This window comes from Alosa alosa, chromosome 16, assembly GCF_017589495.1.
Source record: "Alosa alosa isolate M-15738 ecotype Scorff River chromosome 16, AALO_Geno_1.1, whole genome shotgun sequence".
NCBI lineage: Eukaryota > Metazoa > Chordata > Actinopteri > Clupeiformes > Clupeidae > Alosa > Alosa alosa.
In genome coordinates, this window is record NC_063204.1 from 31224423 (window position 1) to 31249157 (window position 24735).

The 24735-nt window shown below is 43.8% G+C and overlaps 1 protein-coding gene across 1 annotated transcript; it reads right to left on the reverse strand.

Moving 5' to 3' along the window:
- Positions 1-4519: 4519 nt before the first annotated feature.
- Positions 4520-24474, reverse strand: zgc:101569 (uncharacterized protein LOC449822 homolog). Its single transcript, XM_048266452.1, has 6 exons — positions 24210-24474; positions 20401-20565; positions 17161-17258; positions 14398-14542; positions 6247-6396; positions 4520-5083 (listed from the first exon to the last, which is right to left on the reverse strand). Exons 1-6 carry the CDS (start codon positions 24346-24348, stop codon positions 4860-4862), a joined length of 921 nt encoding a protein of 306 aa, XP_048122409.1. The 5' UTR covers positions 24349-24474; the 3' UTR covers positions 4520-4859.
- Between the last annotated feature and the right edge of the window lie 261 nt (positions 24475-24735).

Consider the following 24735-nt stretch of genomic DNA (forward strand, 5'->3'; position numbering starts at 1 on the left):
TAGCATAATGTCGATATACGCATTCGAACATCACAATTCATCTCAAACCCATTTCCATCACATCTCATAGGGGATGCTTAAGCTTAGTGTCCTACTGCATTTCCACTAACATGCTGTAACTCACTAAATTGTGTGGATATCTTTACGACTGGGACTCAGTGTCTTCTCCCAGGGTCTAGTCTAAGTTTTACTGCAGTCTTGCGCAACACAGTATCCTATACATCACAGAACAGACTGCTGAAGTCACTACAGTGTTTGCCCATTGCTTGAACACTATAGACACATGCTTACACCAAAGTAACAAGACTTGAAGCTTTTGTTACTATACCTTAAACAAAGTGTAACCATACCTAAAACAAAAGCGCTGCTTTGCACTTTATGGCCTCCTTACACCAAACAACTTTGACAAGATTTGGGAAAGATTCTTGAAAGATTGGAGTCTTATGCATAAAGCTTGAATGGGGGGCATTAGTTAAAAGACTACAATCTTTCAAGAATCTTTCCCAAATCTTGTCAAAGTTGTTTGGTGTAAGGAGGCCATTAGTTGCAATTCTGCAACACACTTGCCCCTGCACACTACACACTATTTCATATATAAGACACTTTGTTCATAAATGATATCTCATGGGTACCATTGTGACAACACATCTCTTCAAAACACAAAACACATTGGGTGATCGAAAACACTTAGACACACACCTGAAAATACTTACTTACAAAACTGAACACCAATCAGCCAGCCACAAATACTGTAGGCCTCAGTTGAGCCATTTTGAGAACTTTGCAAGCATGGAGGCAGGGAGAGCAAGAGGTAGAGGAAGACAAAGAAAGAGAGAGAGGAGTAGGAGGTGGTCGAAGAGGCTATGCACAGAACAATATTTCAGATATTAGAGAAACTGGTGGATTGTGATAAATCATGGCCTGACAATGAGGGAAGCTGGGAAGAGAGTCCACCACATCTAAGCCTGTTTTACAGTAGTGTATTTTTGGTTTATTTTTGCATTACAGCATTTAATGTACTGTACTATAGTACTGTGATGTACAGTATTGAGTTGATGTCATTTATAACCTTTCAGTACTTTCATTTTTGTTTTTTGTCAAAACCTTTGTTGGAAAAAAAACATAACAAAAAATTTAAGTGTTGCATTGAGCTTCACAGAATGCTAACTGATAAACTGAATAAAAGCAGCATTAAAGACATTAAAGAATGTGATAATATACAAGTCTCACAAACCCATATTTAGCAGCAAAAAGGACACAGACAACATATCTAATGTTGAAAATGAAAATTTGGACTATTTCATGGAAAATATATGTTAATTTTGAATTTGATGCCAGCAACATGTTTCAGAAAAAGTTGGGACGGGAGCATGTCTACCACTGCACTGCTTCACCTCTTCATTTAACAAAATTCTGTAAATGTTTAGGAACTGAGGAGACTATTTGCTAGAGTTTTGAGAATGAAATGTTGTCCCATTACTCCCCAATACACGATTTCAGTTGGGGTATTTTTAGTCATGTTTTTCATTCCCATTATGCACCTAATTTGACCAATCTGGACTGCAGACAGGCCTTCTTAACCAATCTGGACTGCAGACAGGCCTTCTTAGCACCTGGACTCTTCCTCTATGGATAAATACAATTTAAATATGTGCAAAATATTTTCCTGAAATATTCAAGGTCTTCCCTGGAATAGATATTGCCTGGATGGCAGTATATGTATCTCAAAACCTGTATACATCTTTCAGAATTGATTGTGCTTTGCCAAATGTGCAAAATGCCTATGCTGTAGACACTAATGGTCTTCCACACTGTCATAGATGTTGGGTTTGGAACTGAGCACTAAAACAAGTTGGATAGGTTGGATACTTGTATAGGCCATCTCCTCTTTAGCCCAGATGTGTCCATGATTTACAAAAAGAATAGCACATTTTGATTGGTCTACCCACAGGACCTTTTTCCATGTTACCTCAGTCCATTTTAAACAAGCTCAGGCCCAGATAAGAGGGTGGTATTTTCTGTATTGTGTCTCAATACAATTTTGGCTGTTACAATTTATGGCTGCCATTTTTGAGTATCAATTGAGTATCAAACTGTGCACATAGACAATGGTTATCAAAGGTTGTCCTGAGCCCATACAATGACAGGTGTGGAAACAGGTCTGGTGTTGATGCAGTGCCATCTGAAGTCCAAAAGACCACGGCCATCCAATGTGTTTTTCAGCTCCTTCCCTTGTTTGCAAATATTTCTCTGGATTCTCTGAATGTTTTAATATTATGTCCTGTAGATGATAAACCCCCCAAATACTTCACAATTTTATCTTAAGAAGCATTACAATGGCATTGTTTCATCATTTGTGTACACAGGTTTACACAGTGATGAATACCCCTACATCTTTACTTCTGAGACCCTGCCTCTCTGGGATGCTCTTTTTCATACCCAATCATGTTGCCAGTTACCCTAATTAGTTGAGAAACATTCTTCCTTTTGTTTCCTTTATCATTACACATCTTTTCCAGCATTTTGTTATCCCTGTCCCAACTTTTTTTGAAACATGTTGCTGGTATCAAATTCAAAATAAACATGCATTTTCCATGAAATAGTCAAATTTGTCATTTTCAACATTTGATATGTTGTCTGTGTCCTTTTTGCAAGTAAATATGAGTTTGAGAGATTTGCAGATGATTACATTCTGTTTTTATTCACATTTTACACAACGTCCCAACTTTTTCTGTTTTGGGGTTGTATGTGAATGGTTTATTTCCCAGTGTTGTGTCTTGTGTGCTCTTGTGTAATGTTTTGACACAATGAGCAGAAGTTTTGCAAAAAGTGTTCAAGCAATGGCCAAAAACTGTAATAGCCTTGTGTTGCTAAAAGGAGGTTACATACAAAATGAGATATGCAATTACATTGTAAGCTAAACAGAGGAGCTCAAACAAGTAAAATATTGTGCTCATATGCACTGTGTGTGTGTGTGTGTGTGTGAATGTAAGTGTGTACACATAGCATTAGTTTATGTGTATGTATGTGTATGTAAAAATAATAAATATGTATGTGCTTACATGTGTTACTGTGTATACTGTAGTATGTATGTATGAATGCACATTATAGTGTGTGTGTGTGTGTGTGTGTGTGTGTGTGTGTGTGTGTGTGTGTGTGTGTGTTTATCAGCTGACCCAGTGTAAGGAAGCAGGGGCCCTCCATAAACAAGCGACTGGGAGTCCTGTCATCATGGCGTCTAGACGGAGACTCTTCACCCTAATTAACAGATACATCGTGGGTCACCGTAAACATAACACACACACACACACACATACATTGAGAAGAGTATTACTGGACCCAAAACCGTTTGCTACATGGGTCCACCCTAAATATTTTAATGTTTTTCTCTCCTTTAATCTCATTCTCTCTCACACACACACACACACACTGACAGACACAAAAAAATTACAATAAGTAAATAGAGCTCTGGGTTTGGTTTATACATATGCAGTATAATTGTGAGTTCACACACTAATTATGTGGTCATAACCATCTGTGTGTCTATACACACATACACCCAAACTCTGAAACATCCACACAATCTCTCTATCACACACACACACACACAAACACACACACACGCACACCAAAGTCATTGTCATTACATGCTGGCCTCCTGTCCCCTCTACTTCAACCACAGCCCACACCTGACTTCGCAGCCAGCCAGCCAAAACTCCTTTGGCAGCCCTTCTTACTTCCCTCTATCCCTTTCTCCATCCCTCACTCCCTCCCTCCCCCTCGCTCCCCCCCTCCCTCTCTAACTCACTCCAGTTCTGTTCAGAGTCGGAGCTTAATGCTGGTACTTTTGATGCTGTGGTTTCCGGGCTTTTGATTCCCAGACTTTGCCAAACACCCTGGGCTTCTCCTCCCCACTGTGTTCTTTGATATGAGAGGATCACAGTCAAATGGCCGGGACAAATAAGGAGCAGGTGACTTTTGTGGTGTGCTGATGTGCCTGTCCCACAGACACCTGGCACGTCTTTGGACGGAGGCTAAAGAATCTGTGTGTGATAATCGGTTATCTCTAAAGGAGAACCTTGGATGGTTCTATGAGAAGTAGGGCTGTCAAAATAACTGATTAATTTTGATTAATTCATTTGAGAAAAAATAACTGATAAAAAAAAATTGCGCAGATTAATTGATTCCGTATGACCTTTGACCCCGAGCCATTCTAGTCAGTAACCATTAGACTGTAAAATTAAGGAGAGAGAAGAAAATGTGCTGCCTAGATCATTGATTGGAACATTTACTTTTATTTATTTTCATTGTGTCCCCTAGGTAATATCTGTGGCCTGAAATGCCTGAGGAATCTTCCAGAAGAATTTATTTCCTCAACATATTAGGTCATTTCATAGATTATTATGGCCATTATTTGAACAGTGAAAGTAATAATAAAAGAGTTTTTGAACTTTAATGTCACTAATGCTGATTATTCAATGATTCATTTGAATTTAAATATTTAAAATACTTTCACAGCAAAAAGTATATATACGATTAATTTAGATTAATTAATCACAGAGTATGTAATTAATTCGATTAATTTTTTAATTGATTGACAGCCCTAATGAGAAGCTAATTTAATTTAGGCGAATTTATAGCTAATTTATGGGTGTTGTTTGGGTGTCAAGAGTCTTATACATCCTTAGTAAATGAGTGTGGACGAATTCTGGCCATCTTAGCGTCATCATTTAACTAACAAAGCTAAAAGTAAAGATTATGAGGAGCACGTTAACAGTTGTATCCCGAGTTTTGAAAACCCATGAATTTGGAAAATGAAACCCCTATTTTTCCCATAATGCACCTGTGGAACACACTCATCAAGAGAACTTCCCTCCTCGGCCAACCCCTGAGCTGAACCTGGTCGCCCCGGCAACAGACTCAGCCCGGATGACGGGCAGGCCGTGGTCCATCTCGTACTGCATGGCGTCTGTGAAAGAGGCGGCATCAAAGGCGGCGTGGTAGGCGGAGGCCCGGTCGGCACGGAGACACTGCTGAGGAAAAGAACTAATCTGTTCTGCCAGCTCCATGGCAACCTGCAACGCTGAGATAAAGACAGGGGTAACCACGTGTTTACAAACAGTCAGTGATCTAACACACAAATAACACGCATGCATAAAAACATACACTACAGTACACATATAGATACTGGTAAACATTTGTAAACGTGCTGGGGGGGGGCATATTGGCTCCCCCTGTATTTACGTCTATGCAATTTTTGGACACCATTGTTATCACAAATAAAACACAAATGCACATTAACCATCTAACAGAACAGCAGAGGAACAGATAGAACTAGAACAAAAGAAAAAATCAAAAGGGGGGAACGAGAGAGACAGAGATGAAAAGAAGGAGCGAGCCTTGGCCATCTTGTGCCACAGCACAGTCTCGCTCTTCCACCAGGATGAACCCATTTTGCACAGGGTTGCACATAAAAGGACTGGAAAAAGTCCAAATCTCCTATGGAAACTGTACTGATGCCCAACTTTTGATGCTCAAGTGCTTCTCTTTAAGCTATCTCTCTCTCTGTACCCAGCTATCAGCCCCTGAGCTCAATTAGCCCAGCTTGGCTGTGGCTGTGAGAGCGAGAAAGAGCCACTTCCACAATGCATTAGCTTAATCTACTCATGTCTTTTGAAGAATTCTGGCCGAGAGAGAGAAAGAGAGAGAGAGAGAAAGAGAGAGAGAGCATGCATGGGAAAGGAAAGACATTTTTCCAAATGCATGACCACTGTTTGCCAGTGAATTCATGCATAAATAACTGAATAAAAACCTCTTATATGCTACTTACGTGCTTATGAATTCTAATGTGAGATTTACATATTTTATGTCAGTTTTTATTAAAGTTGTAGTTGTACAAAGTGGATATGACCCTGTCGGCATGAAATTGAGGCTGTGCCATTAAGAAACAAGGTAAAAAAGAGAGAAAAGTCCTTATTTCATAGAATATATTACTCTTCACAAGAGAAACCAAACACTTCATAAACCTGGCCAATAAAGCTGATTCTGATTTTGATTCTGATATATTAATTTTGCCATGAAGGATTGCAACAGGATTGCAAAACAAACAGAAAAAACGTTTCGTAAACTGACACGTTTTGAGGTTTTATTTTCCAATAGTCCAACAATTTTGCACGTAAAAAAAAAACAATCTCAGAGTGCAAAGTCCATTCTAGTCACCTCCAGCCAGTGACCTCCATTTCTTACCTTTGCCATCGGGCACCACTCGATTGGCCAGCCCATAGGCTAAGGCTTCCTGCGCTCCCACTGGGCGGCCAGTCAGTATGAGGTCCAGAGCACGTGACAGCCCGATCAGCTGAGGCAACCGCACTGTGCCCCCATCAATCAAAGGCACACCTGGGAAAGGAGGTGGAACAGGTGTCACAACCCACTGACACACATTCATCATATGCCCTGTCTACACACCCGATGGGTTTTTGCGAGTGAGTGTCTGATTATGTGTGTGTGTATGTGTTATAGTACATGCTCTTTTTCTTCTTGGCACATGGAAAATGGCAGGTGCCAGGAAAATGGCAATGCCACACATGCAACACACACACACACATACACACACACACACAGGATTAGTCTTCACTTGTCTGTAAATCCTCAAAAACTGAGATGCGGCCAGGGCTTTGGGCTTTAGTAATTGATCACGGCTGCATGCACTACATTCCCTGGGCAGGTACCACCCACGCACCTTTGTTCTAGGTAGTGTTTGTGTGTGGCGGTTAGGATCCCCAAAATTCCTTCCAATCATAAATGCGCTCATTTGACCACTCATCCAAACCTATTTAACAGGGGCAAAGGTGTGTGTGTGTGTGTGTGTGTGTGTGTGTGTGTGTGTGTGTGTGTGTGTGTGTGTGTGTGTGTGTGTGTGTGTGTGTGTGTGTGTTTGTTTGTGTGTGTGCATGTGTGTGCGTGTGGCGTAGGGGGGGGGTTCTCCTATGAGACAGAGTTTTGGAAATAATGTAATTCTATTCGCACTTCCCGCTACATTCTCCAAAGACTTTTCAAATAAATCAGATTTGAATACGGCCAATTGCCTGCCACTCGTACATCTGCAAACGATCGGGAGGCCTGTGTTGTCCGACACTCAACACATATGGAACCCTGACAGACGCTCCAGAGTGGTTTTCAAATGTGGGAGTCCCTCTGTCAGTGGCTCGCTCTCTCTCTCTCTCTCTCTCTCTCTCTCTCTCTCTCTCTCTCTCTCCTTTCTTGTTCCCTCTATTTCCATCCTCCTCTCTCTCCTTTCTCTACCTCCCTCTACTCTATTTTTGCTTACTTCTTTATTTGTGTAGCAACATGTCAATGATGTCTTGTCTTTCCTTTCACCTTTCTCTCTCTCTCCATCTCTCTTTCTCAATTCAATTGAACATGTTTTATTGGCATGACAGTGCAGCATGTGCACAGCTCACTCTCTCTCCTCTGTCTCTTTAGCCCTTCCATTACAAGTCAAGTCCTCGGGGAGAGAGAGAGAGAGAGAGAGAGAGAGAGAGCTCTTAGTTTTTGGGGGAGTTCTGGATCCTGATGGGTGTGGAGGGTTTGGATGCGGCCGGCCCAGAGCTGCTGGCTGTGAGAAAAGTGCTCAGCACTGGCGTCGGGGGCCAGGAGGGAGGGGAGAGGAGGAGAGGGAGTGTGGAGGAGAAGATGACTACATGCATTCACTGCTAATGGAACTGTGCTACTAAAAAGTGTGTGTTGATACAGACATGCACGTGCACACACACACACACATACACACACTTGATACAGATATGCGCGTGCACACACACACACACATACACACACTTGATACAGATATGCGCGTGCACACACACACACACACATATACACACTTGATACAGATATGCACGCGTGCACACACACACACACACACACACACACACACACACACTCACACACTTGATACAGACATGTGCGTGCACACACACACACACACACACACACACACACTTGATACAGACATGCACGTGCACACACAAACACAAACACACACACATCACACACACCCACACACACTCACACACATACACACACACACACACACACACACACTGCACTTCAGTGTCTGCCCCAGAGTCTCTTCCTCTGTCTCTCCACTGTTCCTCGTGTATCCAATTAAGCATCTCTCATACCTTTGTGTCTTTCAACACAAGCTCTGCACTCTGTCTATGTCCCTGTAATCATCTATCTCTCCCTTTTCATTTTCCCCTCTGTCTCTCACACACTCAATTCAATTCAGTTCACTTCAATAAAGCTTTATTGGCATGAATGTCACAGTAGCATTATTCCCAAAGCTCACAAACATATCACAGTAAAAAAAACTTGTACATATGCACAGTAAAAAAAATCATGTAAATATGCACATAAAAAAACTCTCTTTCTCCTTCCCTCTGTCTTCCCTATTTCTTTCTTCTTACTTTCCCTTCTCTTTTTTCTATCAAAAAGCCTCTATTCTCTTTCCCGTCCCTCCAAATGTCTCTCTCTCTCTCTCTCTCTCTCTCTCTCTTCTCTCTCTCTCTCCATGTAACACTCTCCAGTTGTGCCAAGCCACAACTCTGGGAGTAGCGAGGGACTTGAGCTGCTTCAGACTCCTGCTCTTCCCCACAGGCCCAGGAGCCTTGATTAGATTACAGCCAGCAGCAGCCAGCAGCCAAGAGCCACGCGAGGAGCCTTGGCCTGGGCCTCTCCTGCACGTCCTCGCTCTGCTATCAGCCCCCGGCTCTACCAACAGGCACCAGTCCTGGCCCCTGGTCTCTCTCTCCGCCAGCAGAGCCGCTGCCATCAGCACTGTCAGGTGCCGGAAAGACTTCTCTTATCCGGCACCCGTCTAGAACACCCACTCCCCCCTCAATCTTCCTCAATAGACACACATACCCCCCCCCCCCCCAACACACACACACACACCTCCTCACAGATAACCCCCACCATCCTGTCTCGGATGTGTCCTGTTTGCCCTGATGCGGTGGCAGTCCGTTCCCTTTGTTCTCTCTGGGAGGGGAAGTATGTGTCAGGCAGAGTCTCTTCCAGCCAAGCAGCCTCTCGAGGCCCAAGCCTCCACAAATCCCGAGCGAGGGACACCAAGGGTGGGAGAAAAGGAGGCTCGAAGCCTGGACTCATTCACACAGGTCATGTTACGGGGAGAAAAGGAAAATATTATGGATGGGGACGCATTCCTGTGGTGGCAAAATATGACAGTCCTTCACAACTTGATGTAGGTTCACTGCTTCTGGGAAAGTGGTAAAGATAGTCTTTCTGTGACATATCTTTCCACGTCTGCAATTCATTCCGGAATAGGTATGTAAAGCAAACTAATCCAGAGTAAAGTTCAGCACACACCAATATTGTTTACGAGGTACAGTGGATTGCATAAAACCAACTTGCAACAGCACATATTAATGCAGCATTTATTAGGAAGGTAAGCCTTCCAGTATATGTATGTGCAAAACAGAACAGATCAAAAATTCAGCAGCACCGTATCTTTTTTTGGCCAAAGCCCAAAGGACAACCAGTCACTCTTTCTTCTCCTCCTTATCCCACAGATAAAGAGTCTTCACCCATCCGTTTGGGAGCGTGTAGAACCCTGCGGGTAGTCCAGGGCAGGAGTTATGCTTTTCTCCCCCATCTCTCTCTCTCTCTCTCTCTCTCTCTCTCTCTATCTCTCTCTCTATCTATCTATCCCTCCCTACCTCCCTCTTTCTCTCTCTCTATCTATCCCTTCCTACCTCTGTCTCTCTCTCTCTTCTCGTCGAGCGCGGTGTCGGGGGGTTCCGGTATCAGTGCAACTTCAAAGCCTTCACTTCCACATTGGGCTCCCAAGAGACTAATGCGATTACACCAGTGAGGATTAGAGAAGAACCGACACAAACCGCAGAGCGAGCGGATGGATGGGGAGATGAGAGAGAGGAAGAAGAGAGAGCGAGAGAGCACTCCCTAAAACCCCACTTCAGGAACGCTGTCAAGACCTTATCGGAAGCGGAGGGGTCTAATCTCCTGCTTGCATAACACGGCCAAACACGTTTGTGTCCGATAAGGTCCTAATGCATCAGCCGGGATGGAACAGCGTGAGGAGAGTGGACACGCTAAGGCACGTCATATCAGCCAGGCGCAAGAAAAGGACCAAGAAACAACTGCTGCAGCTCTGAGAATCAAATCAAAAGAGCTTGGGGTGATTCATGTTGCAGGAGCCTTGCCAGCTCCTATCTAATAACCCATAGTAGTCAGCCGTATAACTTTAAGTGAGCTGAGGTTTTCAATGAATGCAGGCTGTTGGCAGCAACTGGTGTGTATGTGTGTATGTGCAAGAGTGTGTCTGTGCAGTGTGTGTGTGTGTGTGTGTGTGTGTGTGTGTGTGTGGTAGGTGTGGGTGTATGAGTAAATGGGTGGGTCTGTGTTTGTGTGTGTGTGTTTGTGTGTGTGTGTCCATACAGAGTATCCGATCTGGAACCCTCTCCTGTGTATTGGTCAGACCACCCTGTGCTGTGGAGACTGTGTGCTCTGCAGGTGTCTTTTCGACCGGAGCCCTCGCCGTGCGCTGATGGGCTGGGGTGTGGTTCCTGCTTTCCACTCCACTCCAAACCCGAGGCCTCATCTCCAAAGGGCTTATGTTGCATTGCGTCTGGCCGGTCAGCACATGCACATTGCACGTATACACCCCCCCCACACACACACACTTCCACGCCCACCCCCACCCTTGGCAGTCTCGCTCGCACTACACACCCCATCCATCTCGCTAATTGGGGCTGCGAGTTGTGGCCGGGAGACCATGCCAACTTCCTCCGCCGCATCCAGCTAGGAGGTCCGCTGCCACTGCTGTGGCCTCCCCGACAGGTCAACCATCCTGACCACCACCTGGTTCTGGCTCGTCCACACACACACACACACACACAGAGGGGAGATTGGGAGGGGAGGGGGTAGGTGTGCTAACAGCCATAGCCGCTGCCAGGCCATCCCGGCCCCTCACCCTCGCTGTGGCGTGCGTGCTGCTTGATTATTTCTTGGATAAATAATGTAAGGAGGAGTGTGCTCCATGAGGATACAAGATTGGTTGTTTTTGGGGACGATCCCAACATCTGAAATCCAATCTAACACCCATTTATCAGGACTGGTTAAACAGATGCCAACTGTGCAATGTGATACTTCACCTCAAAAACAAATTAAATTAGTTTCATTTGAGAAATGAACTGAGGACAGATGACAGATGACTTCTGCCGTACATGTAGACCTTTAATTGTCCATGCTTCGACATCTCCCATTTCTATCACATTATAATTCTGTTCCAAGTACATTGGGTCATGCTAAACAAGCACTGCATACTGTCTCTCACAGTGGTCACGTCACTCTGTTTCCTTCTCCCTGGTGGTCTAACATAACCTCAAATAACGCTTCAATCTGCCAAGAGTGTACAGTGCTGCACAGTCACTGCTAAGTAATCACATTGATTCCCCAACCATTGATTGTCGCTGTTGCACAGGTCCAGTCATTCATACAGAAATGAAAAAACCCTGAGGAACTGGCTGCTTTGTGCTTGTGCTAAACAAACTGTATTACCCTGCAATGTTGTTGTTATTATTATGTGCAAGCTGCTAACTTCTTTACTCTACTGTGGCTAGGCCTTATTCTTCTGCTGATCTGCACACTGCTTTTCTTTTATGTTAAATTAACTGCTATTGTTACTTTATTTGTAACCTATTACTTACTTAACTTTCTATAAAACATCTATAGATACATAATAAATACCCACACGTCAGAGACCTTTTGACGGCAGGCGCTGCCCCGTGGTGCATCCCTCTGCAAACTGCAGGTTGTTTCCAGCGTGCGGCCTCCCCTAAGCTGGGTCGAGGCTTTAGATGAGAGGCCTCAGGTTTAAGAGCCGCTCTTGACAGGAAACAGATTTGCAGCGGAGGCTAATGCTCGGCCACATCAGACGGCCATTGGACTTTTCAAACTGGGTCTCGTTTTTCTTTTTTTTTCCCCTTCTTTTCCCTCCTCTTTCTCTTTTCCCTCCTCTTTCTCTTTTCCCTCCTCAGACCACAAGGGATTCCCTCGGGCAGTTCCCATCTGTGTCTCGCTGCAAACGCTCGCCAAATTTAACTGTCAAAACAGGATTAAGGAAAATCTACCAGGGGGATCTGAAAATAAACGTTTGCCAACCACAAGAGAGCACAGTGAGAGAGCGGGAGCGAGGGAGCACCATTACTTTTGATGAATGGTGTTTAAGCTTGTGCTTAGCACTGTGGGCTCACTGCTGTTACGCTGCAGGAAACGGCTTGCTGGAGATAGAAGGGAGCGAATGGGTGGTGATGGGAAGACAGAAAGGGAGGAGAGCAGGGTGCAGGAATATACTAGTTTATGCCTCCACTATTAAAACAGCCATACTGACAGTGGTGACACGCCATGCTAATCCATTGTTCAGCATGGGTGGGGCATCGTTGCTGACAGAAGAGAAGTGGACAGTAGACCCGTGCAAAACCATACGTGGAAAAAAAGCTTTGAACTTTTCTGAGCATACACTGATGCGGAAAAAAACAAAACACTGAAGAACACCCAGAGAGATGGAGTCTTTTCAGTGAACAAGGCAGGTGGCAGGTGCCAAGAGCCAAGTGGAGGTGTTTACTGTGCTGTTTATCCAGCTTTTCCACTGTTTGTAATGGGCTGTTGTGAGACTGCAACGGGGCACTTATTCTCACTGAGAATGACACTCTAAATTAAGAATGACTGTAGCACTGCCATCACAGTGGAAAAGTAAGCTGCCCTGTCGTCAACCTGAGCCATTGTTCTGGTGGCCCACATCAAAGAACATGACGATGTTCCTTGTCACATGGAACCTGCCCGCTTTTGTTTCAGTCCAGCGAGGTCCATTGGCATATCTTCTTTCAGTACACACTATGAGATTCCAGTAAGCTTTAAAAAGAACAGTTCCGGGACACAGATGAAGTTCATGGCCTTTTCAGTGTTTTTTCGCCGGGTTGAGGAGAGATACAGTAGGGTGAGAGAGCCACTTGCCAAGTCATGAGAGGCCTCACAGAAACCAAGCGCGGAGCATGAAATACGAGACAAGCTTACAAAGCAAAGTCTGAGAGCTCATCCCAACGCTCCTTTAATTTGCACAGAGTCTCATGGTAAATCAGTCAAACGGGTTATCTGTCCCCCATCGCCAAATAAAACCGTGCCACCCCACAAAAGGCTGCCTCCAATTCCGTGGCGTCTCCAAACCCTGGCTCCCAGACCCTGGCGACGTCGGTAAGCGCAGACACATTGGTGGTGTAGCGACGATGGTGGTAGTGGTGGCAGGGAAGGAGTCAGAGCTTTTTTTGCGGACGAGGCCATGCCAGACAGTCTGAGGAGAACAGAACGGAGCAGGTCGCATCTCTCTGGTCTGGTGTGGTGTGGTGCGGTGCCGTCAGACGCCGGGCACTGCCAACTGAGCCCTACTTAATTACAGACGCGGAACGATAAGCCCGCTAGTCTTCTGCAGAGCCCAGGGAAGAGAGAGAGAGAGAGAGAGAGAGAGGGATTCTGCCTGGGCCCTGACAGTAAATTACAGCACGGGTGAGCGTATTTATAAACACTGCGGTTGTATTTTTAGGATGGAGAGGAAAGAGGGATACACACTGAAGGGGGAGGGGAGGGGGGAGAAAAGAAATGTGTGCGAAAACGCTTTCCATTTCCTCTCTGCAGCTATCAGGACAACAACAAGTGGCTTAAGTTAGGCCCATACAAGTGTGAAGACTAGAGAGAAATAGAGAGAGGGAGAGAAAGAAGAGAGGGGAAAAGAAAGAGTGGTCAGTTGTGAAAAGTTGGACAGGCCTGTGTGTGTGTGTGTGTGTGTGTGTGTGTGTGTGTGTGTGCGTATCTGGGTCATGCAAAAAGTAACGCTCCAGTTCTCTTAGTGAGTGGTGAGGGAGGATGCATCATTTCTATTTTGTCTGGTAGCGACAGGTGCAGCTTGAGATTGGAAAACATGATCTGGACCTGAGGCCATACCAACACACCTATTTGTGCATTCTTATTATACACTACATTATACATACATACACACACACACACACACACACACACACACATAGTACTAATGGGAGGTCAGTTAATAGAACACAAACAAAACTTCACTGGCTAGAGAACAGCAGGACATTGTACATGATATAATGCAAAAACAAATAGCATAATAATAATCATTACCTTCACCAGGGCCTATGTTTGTCTGTTTGTTAACTGGATCATGCAAACCCCACCAGCCTGATCTTTATGAAACTTGGTGGACTGGTGTACTGATGGGCCAAGGAGGAACCCATTACATTTTGGAACGGATCCCACTACCATGGCAGTGCAGAGTATAGGGTCAACACTCACCAAATCTCCTGCAGAAGACCCCCATGATGGCACTCTCCTCCATCACCCTCATGTCAGCCAGTAGAGCTAGCTCCAGTCCCCCGGCCACCGCGTAGCCACTGACCGCAGCGATCAGTGGCTTGGACAGCATCAGCCTGGACGGGCCCTGGGACAGACAGGGTGGGAGGCAGGGGTTTACAAGGCTAGAATGTAACATGGAAATGTGTTACCATGAGGTGAGAATGAAATCAACATGCACACCCCAAATTGCTATGTTTTGTATCACTTTCGTAAAAAAAATGCATGCTGCTCCAACAACAAAGGAGAACTTTCCCCATGACCTAGACGCCTTCCTCAACTGGAATTACTTAAATACTACTCTGGTAGTAATCTTAAATACTACTCTGGTAGTAGTCTTAAATACTACTCTGGTAGTAGTATTTATTGTTGTACTATTAATTGTTGTAAGTCGCTTTCGATAAAAGCGCCTGCTAAATGAATAAATGTGAAGAATGTGTATGGCGTGACAGCTCCAACTTGTGTTTAAAGCTGTCCAAAACGGGCATTTCTACCTAACTTCCACCTGATTCAGTCTCCCTCTCCTTTCAGAGAACACACAAAATTATGAACAGGCAGGGATACTCTTTGGAGGCCACTGGCCTCCTTACTCAGACTGATCATGTTTTCATGTTTTTGTTGCCATTTACAAAGCCAAATACAGCTCATCAGACTATATATTTTCAAAATATATTTTATTAATGCAAAACTAAAAAGTTTTAGTAGTAGAATTAACAGCTTTAATACCAAATGACTCTTCACTAGAGCTGTGTCTGAACATCTCAGACTACAATGCAAGATTGCAATAATTTTGTGACCAAGTAAGTAAAGTCAAAGTCCTTTTAGACAAGTCCCTCCACTCGGCGGCCATATGGCAACGCTTTTTGGGCGCTCATCGGGCATCCATCTCGGCAGAAATGCGCGTGCGCAAGGCTTAACAACACCAATCTACTGCAATCTTGCTCCAGCTGTGAGATCACAACACATGATTGGCACGATGTCTTCACAACACACCACATTATTGGCTCAATGTATTCACAACACAGCACATGATTGGCTCAATGTATTTACATGTCGACGTTTTGCCGAGGAAGGGGTGGGATATGTGTAGACAACGGCCATATTGGCGTTACAAACTAACCCCATGCATTTCTATGGAGGATTTTTTGAGTGCTGTGTCTCCTCATTAGAAAGTCTCTGGTAAAGTGTTCTAGGAAGACTTGGGGCTCTATCGTGCACTCCAGCGCAATTGACTTTGTATACTCACGCTTTTGTCTTTCCTATTTTGCATTCAGCGCATATCATTTTCCCTTCAAAGGTACACGTCCGTAAATTAGGGAATTCAATTGCGCCCACGGGGGTGGTTCAGCGAAAAGAGGGGGTGTGTTCTGGCGCAAACGTTCCCTGTTGATATTTTGCAGTTTCAGAAAACAATTCCGCCACAGACCAGGAACATCCTGGTCTAAAGTCAGTGGCGCAAATTCAGATGCTATTTTAAGGGCGCATGCATGACCACAGGCCTGCAGAAATGAATGCTATGCACACCGATCTACAGACACCCCCGTGCACAGACGGAAACATTCAAAGTCTTGATAATATTTGTCCGTTTCCCGGTTTTGTTTGTGCATTGGTCATAGCCTATGTTGTAACATCTTTACGGTAAAGCTACTTGCGTGCTGCGTTTGATACTTGCCTTTCAGATCGTTAAAATAGAGCCCTTGTAGTCTAGGTGCCATAGCTTTACTCAATTTGATAAAGAATAGATATCAATGCCTTCTATAAGTATGCTAAGTGCTCAAAACAAGACAAAGAACCCCAAAAGGTAAGGATCACCTCCCTGGAGTTAATATACACCATAGATCTACAACCTCTCACAGTCGGAGCCTCCCAAGGACCTAGGAACCAGTTCCCAAAAAATTGTGGTTGACAAAAATAATATGCATCTCTCATATGTCTCAGGGGTGAAAAAATAGTACAGAAAAAACTGAATACGTATGCTTTCTGTGGCGAATTAGGGCAGCCATTACAAGACTTCAGTCAATAATGTTGGATTTATGTTGACACAGATTGTCACCACATGTCACAAAACATCATTCTGTGCCTGAGAATGCTGATTAACACAAAGCGGCAGTTAGGAATTTTGGTTGAAACTAGTAATCTAACTAGCAAAAAAGCATGCAAAAACTTCACAAATGCCAGAAAAAGTACAGCTGGCACAGATAAAAGTCTGCTAGCATGCTAACATCTTTTGGCAACATAGTCGATGATTGTAGCTTTTCAACATTGCAGCGGGTGGCGTGATTCACTCTGGACCACAGATCTGCATAGCACATAACCTAGACACCTATTTGAAAGAGGTGTGTTTATCCGTCCTTCACCTGACCATATACCATGAAAATGTATTTGAAGATGATACCAGAACTAGTTAACTAAAGAAAAGGCAGGCTTCAAAATGGTACATGCTGTCTGCTTAAAACTATGTTTGGTCTTTGGCTAAAACTATGTTTAGTCTTTGTTTTTTTTGTTTTTATCTTATTGTGTCATGTCTAATTTCACAAACTGTGAAGCACTTTGAGTCAACTCTATTGTTTTTAAACGTTCTAACAAATAAAATGACTTGACTTGACTTGACTTCCAATGGTGGTGTAATCAACACAGACAGACAGTGCATAGCTGCTTCATACCTTCAGACAAAAAAAGAAGACAAGTTTAGGCTGATGTTCCTACCATAGGCCCGGGACCTTTAGTGACATCTTGCTCCAATTTGAGGGAGGCAGAGTGATGGGCCAGCTCCTTCAGATCATAACCAGCACAGAAATTCCCTCCTGGAGGAGACCACAAAATTACAAAGTATGGCAGCTGGAAACCGAATAGGAAGGGGGGAAGAGAGAGGATGAAAAAACAACTGGATAGAAAGAAAGAAAAGAGAGAGAAAAAGAAAGAAGGAAAGAGAGAGAGAGAGCAGCAATTTAGAAATGGATATAAGAGGTTCAGAGGCTGGCACCCAAATGGTTTTCTTCCTTAAGAGCCGAGCGGTGAATCAATAGCCACACTGAGCCGCACAATGGCTTTCATTAATGGCACAGAAAGGAGTGCCTCCGCCTGCCAGACTTTCCAGCCCACTCATGTGGTCGTCATATGATGTCTGCCTAAGATGATGGCCAATGCTGCATCATAGTGCCTTACACACACCCTGTGGAAACCACGCACGTCTCCGAGTAGATTGCGTCTGGCAATGCTGCATCATGCTCTGCTGAAACCATGCTACACTTTCGAGGCGATCATGACTGCCAATGCAGACACACTGGGCATGACATAAAAGGATGGCTGCAGGGTGAACACGGTGAAGATTGGGCCCTGATTGGAATGATAGGCAAAGTGTAAAGTCTTAAATCTGACTAAAGGTAACTTTATAGGAAAAATAATTTGCTAATTTAACACCATGGACTTGCTTGTTTATAGACTTATACAGGGACTGGTGTCTTGAAGCATTTCTATGAGTGCCAGTAAATAAGAAAGGAGGCATTTTGGTGTGAGCCGCAACATGATTTCCCAGCATCATGTCAGGTAAACAACTCATCAACGATGGGTCAGAGCTCATGAGTACATCAGTGGGTTTAGAAATGACTACGCACTTCCACAGGGACGCTGTAAAATGTGTGCATTCGTTTCTCATTGCCGCATATTTCTAAATAGGGGGCAATTATTCATAATTTCTCAGGAGGCACTGAAACACTTTTCCCAAAGTGGAACTGAAATGAAAATGATTATGTTTTGAGTAATTTGAGCGAAAATGGCTTCCTCATGGCCGCGGCCAGCCTGGCGCAGCGGAGCTGAATGCGAATGAGCAAGCGATCCGGTCCACAGCGACTCGCTGTCCACCCCGGCCTGACAGGGCTACGTGTGGACATCCAAGACAAATTTGCCAAGGGACGTGAACTCGTGTTAACAACACAAAATGAGTGGACTAGCAATCCCAAAACCCACATGGTGGAAGTACTGTAAGGTGGTGGGTGTGGGGGGTGATGCCATTGGTTGGGAGGTGGGGGGTGATGCCATTGGTTGGGGGTTGGTGCATATACCTCCATTGAGATTTAACCCGTTTAACACACTGTTATTGCTGTCAGCACACTCTCGGTGCAGTTCAACTCAGCATAACTAATGCCATTTCAAAAAGCTTTCATCTGGCCAGCGTCCATTTTGGGGAGTGTGTGAGCATTAAATAAAAATGTCCTTTGGTCCCTAGAGAGGGTGCAGCAAGAGGCTTTCAGTGGAGGTAGGCCTGACCCAGGCTGAAGAAATGATTTCCACGAATGGAAAGAAGTTTGACTATCCGTGTGTTTGTGTGTGTGTGTGTGTGTCTGTATGTATGTGTGTGTCTGTGTGTGTCTGTGCTGATTATTTCAGTGGCATTAAAAGTTGGTGTTCTGCTGTGTGTTAAAGTGCTGCTGACCCGGAGCAGAGGAGGCTGGCAGATGCATAAGGTTTCCAGACGGTGGTACGACCTCACAGAGGAGGAGAAGGAACAGGAGGAGAAAGAGGAGAAGGAGGAGGGGCCCACTAGAACGGCTCACCCAACCACTAACTGATCTCCCGGATGCAGTTAAAAAATGGCTAATTAGGTGACAGGAGGGGGAATGAACACCCCTACCCCCCACACCTCTTCCTCCGACGACACACACCCACATACACACACACTTACCACTTACACACAGACTTATAAACACACGCACTTGACACCAACAAATACACGCACACACACACACACACACACACAGAGACACAGACAGAGACATACACATACACACATACACACACACACACTCACACACACACACACACACACACACACACACACACACACACCCAGGAGAGCTGGAGCCTGCAGCAAGAGGAATGCTTCAAAGGCGTTTGATCTCTCTCACCACTGCTGATTGGGCCACTGTGGTTTCCCACACATAATTAGAGAAATCAAAATAATTGGACAGGCATTGTGTGCTACGGGTGAGACACCCACATAATTACACCCTCCGAATTCGCATAATCAAAACAAAAAAAATGAAGAGACATATCAAGTTCAAGGCATAATTATCCACACCTCAGTGTTTAGAGAACATTTATGCCAAAGAGAAACCAAATACACTCAATCAAATATGCACAGACAGCAATGTGATAATATGTTGAATGATTTGGTTTAAGGGCCTATATGCCCCCTTATAATCGTAATACAAATCAATATACATCAAAAGATAAACACAAAAACTGTGCACAACCTTGGAATAGATACAGAACTGTATGCTAATGGAGAAATACTGCCATGAGCTATTTTTTACTCTATACAAGTTTACCCAAGTTCACCTTTCAATTCAAATAGTAAAAAGAAAAAAGTAACTGGAATGCTTTAGGGCTGTTCTCTAACCTGACTGCATAGAATATGCTTTAATAATTTAGTAGAGCCCTCTGGTGAAATGGTCTTCCATAGAAAACCTTTCTTTGGGTGACAGACTAAGGCGAGGATCACATCAGCCAGCGGCAGCGGCAAACGTAAGGCAACGCTCAGACCATAGTAAGTTTTATCTCGTTCCTAAGCAACACAAGCGGTTTGTCAATTGAATACGCTCGCGTTGCGCTTTGAAAGTTGAACCAAGTTTAATGCTCAGCTTACGTTAGTATTTACAGTTTTAGGATTTCAGCTTTGGAGCAATTTTCAGCAGCTGCAGGGATGTTTAAAACTGTGTAAAACACCCAATGAACAATTTAATGTATAACTTGCTAAACAAATCAACAAAATAATATTAACAATTCTGATTTCCTCTTTAAAACTGGTTTGATCTTAAGATCGGTGAGTAGGCCTACTACACACACACCAAAGTTTTTTATACTGAAAGCTGTCACTTCCCAATCTGTGTGGGACCTTCAACTCTCCTCAAGGTCAACGAGGTCAGGGCAGAGAGGCACTTAGCTCACCGATACCGTGCAGCACTGCCGCACAGATGGTCTGGTCCTCCTCAAATGCTTTCAGCTCCTCAAGCAACTTCCGAGCCGTCTCCTGGTTGACCGCGTTGCGCACCTCGGGCCGGTTAATCACCACACTGACCACTGCCCCTCTCCGTTCCACCACCACGGTCCCCTCTGTGGCCAAAGGACAATGGATGTAAAACCATAGCACACATGACACACAAACCTCCCTAACCCTCTAAAATGTAAGGATTCAAGGAAGCTTTATCATTCCTACATTTAAAGTAGGAGCTAAATGTAGTAGTCAGGTCCTGGTTGATGAAACAAAGTGCAGGGTGTCAGGAGCAGTCTATGGGCAGGTCAGATCAGAGGTGATGTATTTATCAGTCTAACAGCAGATGGGAGGAAACTGCTCCACAGTCTGGTACCACACAGTCACACAACAGAAAGAATGTGTATTGCTGGGTGAAAAACATTTCCTGTTCATGGAATGTAATGTGTACATTTGGTCGGCGGGTAGGATACATCGAACTTGCAAGTTGGATATTCTTCCTACAGGCAGTAGTGGCGGGCGAGCCTTCATTCGCCCCGTAATGAGTCATTTATCCATATACCGACTTACGAAGATGATTAATTAACACGAAAACGTTGCCTGGTGTCCCTTTAAGAGCAGAGCTCCTTAAATGTGTAAGGTTCTTGTTTATAAGTCAGCAGGTTCCATCCATAATGTTTTATAGGAAAAGTTTATGCTACACATGCAGTGTTGATGCGACAATTTCCAAAGTGTCTGTGCAAAGCTGATTTATATCAATGTAAAGTGTGCTGAACAAATTGTGCTCCTTTCTTACTTTTAAAACCTTTAATGATGCGTTATGGATGTTACATAATGTGAATTTACAGAAGTGGATACTTTATTTGACCTCAAAGCCGATAAACATCTGTTCTTATGGCATGCCAGTTTCAACAGATTTCACCTTAGTGTTTCCAATTGACATTTCAGAGATTATTAGGCTGATCAAAACCACAGGAAGGCCTAAGTGTTTGCAAAACAATATTAAAATACCTCCAGTGATTGACATAGCCTATTTTCGAATAGCCTAATAACGAAAATCTAAGCGATTATCTTCCTGTAATTGTTATACTGTTTTTGTACAGTAACTGAATAATGGTGTTAGCTGGTGAGGATGGCTGACTTTGCAGCTGGAGTTAACGTAGCAACCTCCTTCTGTTGCAGATGTGTTCAGCCTGCCGTTCACGTCTGTTTAATACAGTTTAATTTGAAATGTGACGTCCTACTATTTACAAAGGTTTACAACACGATGTGCCAGCATTTGAAGTGTCAGATCCTCTGTAGCTTATACCCACAGTACAGAGTAACACGACACCATCAATAAACTAGATGTACCGCATAGTGGTACAAAATCTGACCGCCGCTCAGTCCTGCACATTCTCTCAGCAAAAATAAATCACGCTTGTCAATTTGTCTCCATCTCCTATTCTTGCAACTCATGTGCATGTAAATGAGTGTGTTCATGTGTGAGTTTGCTATTGTGTATAAGAGAGTGTGTGTGTGTGTGCTTGTGTGTGTTAGGGGGCTAATGGTGAATGTGTGTGTGTGTGTTTATCTGTGTGTGTGTTTGTTTGCATGCGCACCAGGGTTGTGCACAATTCAAATTGCAATTCTGCTTCCTGTTTGCTACCTCAACTAGCCTGGGTGTTCCCATGCTGCCTTGCGCGCGATTTGATTCACGCTGCTAAGGCAGCCTGGAGACCATGGAGCAAATTTTCGCCTGAGATAGGGAACCAATCACAGAACAGGGGAAGAGCAAGGCGATGATGAGCTATGCACAGGCGCATTTGATAGACATCCGTGGCACCCAATAAACGGATCTGGGCATTTTTTTCAAATACGAGAAAATGAACGTTTGGTTCCCAGACCACGTCTCATTGAGAAGTGGTGGCGCTAGCCAGGCTATACCTCAACTGAAATGCAAGTTGAATTGGAATTTAAGAGCCAGTTTCAATTCAATTCTGGAATTTTGCACAAGCCTAATGCGCACGTGCGTATGCATGCCTGTGTGTGTGTGCGCTTGCCTGTGTGTATGTGTTTATGTGTGTGTGCGTGCATGCAAATGTGTGGGAATAGGCTAGGATGATGTAGGCTCTTAAGACTAACATACCATAAACATTTTGTAATCTTGGGTGCAACGGTTCAGGTAACTATTTAGCAAAAAACTGCATTTTTTGGGTTCTGGGGGGCCTTGCCCGGTGGGGGAGTAGCCACCAAGTTTCATGTTCCCTGCTGTTTCAGTAACTAAGGAGTCAGTGACTACAATTGATGACAGGAAAAGAAAAAAAAACATTTTACATTACTTGTTGTCCTGATTCTTCCTGTGGATCTTGATGGGCACTGAGGATGCAATAATTGCATTGCTAGTTTTTCTTAATTACATTTCAATTGTTTCATATCAAAATGCACTAGTATGTGTATTATGTAGTTTGTGGAGGACTGTTCAGACATGTCACATCTATAACACCAGTTTTCCCTACATAATGCAAAAATGATAGCCTAGAAATCTAGACGCACCCTAGCGGCGGCAAATTAATTTGCTCAGCTTGTACAGGATGGCCCGCCAGGCTACAGAAATGATGCATAGTTTCAAAAACACATTTTTTGCGCTAATTCAAATCTTCTTCATGCTACATATATCATGGTTTCAGCAGTTTCCTTAAAAATTCACAGTTTGTGGAAAACCTGTGATCTCTCATATGTGTGAGATGTCACATCCATAACGCTGATAAAATGACATGTATTCTTAGGATGTAAATAAAATGTAGATCCTGTGTTTGACCTCTGGATTTTTTGCGCAACCCTTGTGCATGATTGTCATCCTGTGTCGTGTGAACTGTGTTCTGGAAAGGAGAATGAGATGGTGTGCATGGAAGAGGGTTGGCTAGGCCTATGCCCCAGGTCGGTGAGATATGGACCTATGTACCCTGTGCATGAGAATTCTATAGTAGCCTATTGTAGCCTACTATGCAAAACGCTGGTGAGAATTCATAATAGCCACCACACAGCCTACACATCATGCTTTAAGCGCAGCATTATGAATTATATAAGTGCACTTGGCTTTCAAACATTTCAGAAAACCCCAAGAGTTTTCCCTGACTTATCCGTTAATTAATATTACTGACACTGTCTTTCAGAAACGGCATGAAATAATACATGTCTTCATTGGCCAAAAGTAGATGCAGCATTCAAAGGGTTTCTCATCTGCCCGCCCACTCATCGCTTATTTTTCATAAAATCAACAGCAGTGGGGCCAGTGAGCTGCAGATGGAATCACACACTAACCCGCGACTCTATTTGTCTAACTGTGAGCAATCTTTTGAATGCTAAATGGAAAACAGCTGCTGTCCTCATTAATCAATTGTTGTATGCACTGGCTGCTAGGGATACAAATAAAGCAATAAATATAGGCCTACTCTACAAATAGGCATATGTCAGATGAGGTAGCCCAGCCGAACAAGTTCCGTTCATCACTCTGCTTGTATAATTCCTATTTGACTTGAAGGAGCCACTGTCAACAGTGAGAAAGTCAATGATAACATTTCAATTGTAAATGCACAGATATATAAAACACATTAATTTAAAATGCTAACATGTCACACTTGTTTTTAAACGGACCAAGGAAAACAAATGTATTTTGCTGCCCCCTACCGTCACTCTCTAAAGTAGCCTAGCGCTAGACGACCCTAGCAAGTATAATCTGAGACGATTATGATAGCCGTTTCCTTAGTTTGTTTGTCATGTTTACCTGTCACTCGCTCGCTTGATGTGCAGAAATGTGCATTTGAAACGAAGCAATATCGCTTGGTCACTTTTCCCAAATGAAAATGCGCGTACAGGCTCTTCACGGTGTATGCAAGAACTCCTTGCAAACATTTAGAATACATGAATGTCGTTTTGTCCTTAAATTTCTACAATAAACATTTTTAAGTCCGATTAACTAAAAGCTGTTAAGGATATATTATTTTGCAGTCCGAGAACAGGACACTAGAATACCGAAGTGCGAAACTCCAAAAAGTTGTTCACACAACTAACTATTCCTGTTGGAAACAAGGATTAGGAACGAAGGTTCTGTGCTTTATTGGGTGTAATATCAAATCTTGCACTTGAGGGCAAAGTTGAGCTGTGGTTTAACAATCATTTTTAAATAGGTTCACAGACATCCATCCCTTATGCATTTATCTGTCCAGTTTGTCGAGTAATTGCATATAACAGAATGGTAGCCTACATGTTATGGCCTGTATTTGCAATATTCAAATTATCATTTCAGTAGT